This window comes from Fukomys damarensis, unplaced genomic scaffold (assembly GCF_012274545.1).
Source record: "Fukomys damarensis isolate Sample0158 unplaced genomic scaffold, DMR_v1.0_HiC HiC_scaffold_37, whole genome shotgun sequence".
In the NCBI taxonomy this organism is placed as follows: Eukaryota; Metazoa; Chordata; class Mammalia; order Rodentia; family Bathyergidae; genus Fukomys; species Fukomys damarensis.
Window position 1 is genome coordinate 6,313,675 of NW_022900949.1, and position 6,078 is coordinate 6,319,752.

The following is a 6,078-nucleotide window of genomic DNA, read 5'->3' on the forward strand; positions in this document are numbered from 1 at the left end:
GGAAGGGGCCCTGTGTGCCCCAGACAAAGCAGGCGAGGACCCGGGGGCGCTGGCGCGACCTCCTCCGCGGGAACCCGGGGCCTCACACGTGTGGCGGCCACCCTCGCAGAGAAGCCACAGCGAGAGACAAGAAGTGGGGATCTCTTTGTTTCAGAAATAAACAAGGGGGCGCTGACAGCATGGGGTGAGGACGGGACCCTTTGGCCGGAGACCCCAGCCCCAGAGGTCCCACCCAGGCTGTCTGCACTCCGGAGTCGCGAGCCATGGTGGCGGCCGTGGTGGCACTCACCTCCCGACCGCTCGCCCGAGCCCAGCCCCACCACGTGCAGACTGCTGTACACCTGCACAGCCTCCTACGCGGGGGTCTGCACATGGCCCGGCCCGCCGGTCCAGCCGTCCGCGCTGTCCGCCCTGACGTGGCAAGGCCGCCGCAGCCTCGCATCTGGAGAAGGCCGAGGGTTTTCAGGAAATCCGAGGGAGGAGGACGCGGGCTGCTGGCCTCTGTGCAGGGGAGGGGCACGTGCCTGCCGTGTCCGTGGATGTGCAGGGAGGCAGAATCACGACAAACACTTCCAGATGGGGCATCCCTGCGGGACGGCTGTGACTCAGTCACTTGGCCCCGCCGGCAGCTGCGGCTTCCTGCCTCATGACACGTGAGGGTGGGGACCCGGAGGCCCTTCCGGAAACCTCCGGGCAGGGCGCAGCCGGACCCGGCTCTTGGCCCCACGCTTGCTCCCCTGCCTGCCTGCCTGCCACCACCGTGACAGTCTCTCCTTTCCCCACCCAGGGGTGGGCTGCACACCTCTGCCCTGTGTCCTTGCTGCCCAGGACATGGGTGGGTGACCCTGGGGCCTCACTGGCACCAGCTGTGTAGGGGCACTGAGCTTAGTGCTTTGTCACTTGGCCAGCCTGTGCTTCTATTCTGCCTCCCTGCCCCTTTTTTTTTTCTTTTCTTTTTTTTGAGACAGGGTCTCACTATGTAGTTGAGTCTGACCTGGAACTCACTATGGAGCCCAGGCTGGTCTCGAACTCACAGCGATCCTCCTGCCTCAGCCTCTCGAGTGCTGGGATGACAGGCATGCACCCCGACACCTGGCTGATTTTTTTTTTTTCTTTCTTTTTACACGGTACTAGGGATTGAACCCAGGGCTACATCTCCAGCCTTTTTTTGTTTTGTTTTTTGTTTTATGAGACAGGGTCTCACTTATATAGTGAGACTGACCTGAAGTCACTGTGTAGCCCAGGCTGGTCTGGAACTCACAGCGATCCTCCTGCCTCAGCCTCCGAGTGCTGGGATTACAGGCTCCTGGCAACCCATTTTTAATTCTTAATTTTGAGACAGTGCCTTACTAAGTTGTTATGTTGCACAGGCTGGGTTCAAATTTAGCAATCTTCCTGCCAGCCTTGCAGAGTGCTGAGATGACAGGTGTGTACTGGCCCCCTTGCTGAGGGGCACCACGCTGTGACCTCCATCGCCGTGGCCGCTCTTCTAACAGAGGTGACAGCCAGGCGAGGCTTCCTTCTGGGGCCTTCAGCAGTACAGACGGGCGCCTGAGGAGGAGACCTGGGTGGTAAAGAAAGGTGTGGAAACCGTGGAGAACCTGGCTGTGGGGTTCCATGCTGTGTCACGTCAGTGCTGTGTCCCTGGCAGCCGGCTGCTGTCTCTGAGTGGCATTGTCCTCAGCAGGTTGAAGGGGAGATTTCCCCAAGCAGATGCTGCAGGTCACCTGGCTGTGGCAGCTGGGGACTCCGGCTCTGCAGTCTGCTTCCCCAGTGTAGAAAACCAGCTCGTGGGCAGAGTGACTGCCAGGCATACACAGGGCCTTGGGTTTTGTCTCCCGCACTGTAAAAATAAACAACAGCCCTCAGAAATAAGCATTTCCCAGGTGTGGTGAGACCGGCCTTAGTTCGCTGCTAGGGAGGCTGAGGCAGAAGGATTGAAAGTAAGATCCAGCTGGGGAAATTAATTAGCAAGACCCTGTCTCACAAAATTAAGAGTGAGAAACAGAGCGTGGTGGCCCTGGCCTGTCATCCTAGCACTCAGGATGCTGAGGCAGGAGGGTCACTGCAAGTTCAAGGCCAGCCTGTGCTGCATAACAAGACCCCGTCTCAAAAAGCAAACAAAACAAAACAATTCAACATTTTTTTTAAATGCAAGAAAAAAGAAAAGCTTCTTTGTGTCACACACACACACACACACACACACACACACACTTTTTTTTTTTTTGGTGCCGGGGATCAAACTCTTGCAAGGCAGGCGGTGGCACCACTGAGCTAAATCCCTGCCGCACCCCACACACATATTGAGGACCTAGTATCATGATCCAGAAGGGGCCCAACTCCTTGGTGGCCACAAGAGCTGAGCCAGTGGTGACAGGGCCCTGAGCACCACCCCCACTTTGGGACTGCAGGCCCAGGTCTCAGCTTCCTGGTTTCTCTGCCTCATCTCTCTGTAAGGGGTGGAGCAGAGTTGAGTGATCCCAGCATCCACAGTGGGTGAAATGGATGGGCACCCCTGTCTTCCAGGAAGTGCTGCCAAGTGAGCCCAGGCAGGGCCAGGACCCCTTCTGCACAATGTCCTGATACAGACAGAGCTGGCCATGTAGCATTGGGCAGGGCACTCTTGACAGAGATCCCGGATGTGCAAAGATCCTGGGGTAGGAGCCACCTGGGGTGTTGAGGCAGCAAGGGGGGAAGCAGTGGCAGATAAACTAACCACATAAAGCCACAGGCATCACAAGCGCCCTGCCCCAGAGTGCTGCATGGTGCTGGCCAGACAGCCCAGGGTGACCCTTGTCTCTTCGGCCCTCAGGAGAAAGAGAAGAAGTACATGCTGCCCCTGGACAACCTCAAGATCCGCGACGTCGAGAAGGGCTTCATGTCCAACAAGCACGTGTTTGCCATCTTCAATACGGAGCAGAGGTGAGGGCTGGAGGGCTGCTGTCCCCCCAGGGTTGGGGTACAGGCCAGTGGCCTCGTTCAAGGCTCTCAATAGCTTTCACTGAGCACTCGCTGTCAGGGGTCTCTGCCCTGCGGTCTCAGGTTCTAGAAAGGGAGTTGGAGCCAGGCACAGCAGCACACACCTGGTCTTCTGGGAGGCTGAGGCAGGAGGATCACCAGTTCCACTCAGGCCGGGCAGTTCAGTGACTCAGCCAAGACCCTGTCTCAAAAAATAAAAAGGGCTGGGCATGGATCGCAGTGTGAAGCCCCAGGGTTCAATCTCCAGTACTGGGGGGAAGGAAAAAAAGAAAGTTGGTGAGAAACAGTAAACCGCCATGGCGGGGGTGGCGGAGGTCTGAGTGAGGTGGAGCCATGGAGAGTTCCCGTCGGAGAGACTGGGGTGCTCACGCGCACCCTCTGGTGGCTGAGGAGGGAACAGACAGCACAGGGCTCCAGGGCCCAGGGCAGCAGGGAGCAGGGCTGCTCTAGGTGGAAGTGAGGCCAAGGACGCTGGGGCAGGGGTTCTGGGTGCAGTCCCAAGAGTCCGGAGTTCAGCAGTGAGCCCCGGGCGGGGATCCTACGGGGCTGGGGGGTGTTGCGGCTCTGGTCTAGCATTCGCCAAGCATGCACCAGACCTCCTTGTTTAGTAAGTGAGGATCAGGAAACCCAGAAAAATAGTAGTGGGAACAAGTAAAACATTTCCCTGTTCCACTACATCAGCCAAGACTAAACTTTCCCATCAAGGCCAGGGGGCAGCTTCCCCAGCCCCCTTTTTATTCCTCAGCCTTCCTCAACACATGGCTCCTGCCTCTCGTCCAAGTGAGCTGCCCAAACTCCGGCCATCTTGATGACATTCGAGGCAGCAGAAAAGAGGAGAAAAAGCAACCTGGGTCTCATTTGGAGGCTTTGAGGGCAGCTTGACTTGCTCAACCCTGCCGGGGTGTAGGACAGGCTAGTGAGCAAGGCATACGCCCTGGACCCTGCCTACAGAATGCTGTCCCCAAACACCAGGTCATCCTATTTTTTTTTTGGTACCGGGGATCGAACTCAGAACCTTGCGCTTGCAAGGAAGGCAGCAGAACCACTGAGCTAAATCCACGGCCCTGGTCCACCATGTTTTAATGCTACCCATTGACCAACGTGAGCCTGACACTTCTAAGCTGCCCCCAGGAATCAAGCCACCGTCTAGAACTCTGATTTGCAGTGGAGTACCAATGGATACATGCAGCTATTTTCATATAAATGAACTAAAATGAAATAAAATTAAAAATTCATTTCTGGTGCTGGGGTGCACACCTGTTATCCCAGCACTCTGGGAGGCTGAGGCAGGAGGGTTGCAAGTTTAAGCTCCACGGGGGCAACTTAGCAAGATCCTGTCTCAAAATTTAAATAAATAGGGCTAGGGATGTAACTTAGTGCAAAAGCTCTGGGTTCAATCCCCAGCGCTGGAGCACAAAATACATTTGCCAAAGCTTCCTGTGGCTGCCCCATAGGACCGGGCAGATGGCGGACGTTTCTGCCTGCAGTAAGCTCTGGTGGTCATTGACACTCTAGGCTCCCTGCAGAACCCTCACTGGGAGCCCCCTCTAGAGCAGGAGTCATGAGACATGCACCTGGGGTCCCCAGGAGAGCCTGAGAGGACGGGACAGGCATTTCCCAGGGAAGGAATCACCGGTGCCAAAGAAAACAAAGTCACGGGCACTCCTACAACAGACTCTTCCCTGTCCCTTGCCACATGGGATTTTTTGTTTTGGTTTTTTTGAGACAGGGTCTCAGCCTGTGTAGCCCAGGCTGGCCTCACACTTGTGGTGATCCTCCTGCCTCAGCCTCCCAAGTGCTGGGATGACAGGCCTGCACCCCCACACCCCGCTTGCATCATTGTTTTATGTGTAGATGCCGCTTCTCGGCATGACGGGCAGTTTGGGTGCCGTCCTGAACCTGGGTCAGTCTCAAGTCCCTGGGTGGTCAGCCAGGCCTCTGATTGGGCCCCAGAGCAGCCCCTCCCTCCCGCCCCAGGAACGTCTACAAGGACCTGCGGCAGATCGAGCTGGCCTGCGACTCCCAGGAGGACGTGGACAGCTGGAAGGCGTCATTCCTGCGCGCCGGCGTCTACCCCGAGAAGGACCAGGTGTGGAGCCGCCCTGTCTGACGCGGTGCCCGCAGCCCAGGCTGTCCCCACCTGGGCCAGGAAGGACAGGGTCAGCGCTGGGCGCCCTTTGCCAGGGCCCACTCTGCACGCAGAGCAGACAGGAGGTTGTGATCAGTCCAGAAAGTCCCCTGTTGGGGGCCGCAGAGCTGGGGAGGTATGGGGTGCTCCACCCCCAGGGGACACGATCCCCCCATCTTCAGCCCGGGTCACCCCCGCCTGGCACCTCTGGCCAGGACAGAGGCAGCTGCCAACACGGGGCTGTGTCCCACTCACCGCTTGCACCCTGTCCTGCAGGCGGAGAACGAGGACGTGGGGCAGGACACCTTCTCCATGGACCCGCAGCTGGAGCGGCAGGTGGAGACCATCCGCAACCTGGTGGACTCGTACGTGGCCATCATTAACAAGTCCATCCGTGACCTCATGCCAAAGACCATCATGCACCTCATGATCAACAACGTGAGTGCCCACTTCCGCCGGGACGGCCCCAGGGCCCAGGTGGTGGTCAGAGGCCCTCGGTCCCCTCGCGCCGGGTGACTGGAATCGACCCCGCAGGTGGACCTCCTCTAAGTTAGTTTTCTTCCTGCCTCAGAAAACCCTAGGAGGGCTGGGCACGGTGGCACACACCAATCATCCCAGCACTCTGGGAGGCTGAGGCAGGAGGATAGCAGATGCGAGCCCAGCCTAGGCAACCTAGTGACTTAGCCAGACCCTGTCTCAAAATGAAAAATACAAAAAGGGAGATGGTGGCGCATCTCGGATTCCAGTTCAGTCCCCAGTGCCAGAAGTAATAACGAGCAGAAAAGCCAGTTAGAGGACGGCGTGGGAGAAAGGTGGCAGAGGGAAAAGAAGATGCTAGGAACCTGCTTCGTTAGACACTGCTGGGGCTGGGGCTGGCTGTGACCACGCCCGCCCAAGACCCGCTCATGCCCTGCCTGGAGGGTCGGAGTCCCAGAGCGAGCGAGCCGGCCTCAGCCTGGTCGGCGGCAGCG

At 58.0% G+C, this 6,078-nt stretch overlaps 1 protein-coding gene across 1 annotated transcript in view; it reads left to right on the plus strand.

Moving 5' to 3' along the window:
* Dnm2 (dynamin 2) overlaps window positions 1–6,078 on the plus strand; it is a 65,525-nt gene that overhangs the window by 57,010 nt on the left and 2,437 nt on the right. Inside the window, 3 exon segments of the mRNA XM_019209097.1 lie at window positions 2,813–2,922; window positions 4,957–5,068; window positions 5,384–5,545. Coding sequence (XP_019064642.1) covers window positions 2,813–2,922; window positions 4,957–5,068; window positions 5,384–5,545 — 384 coding nt within the window.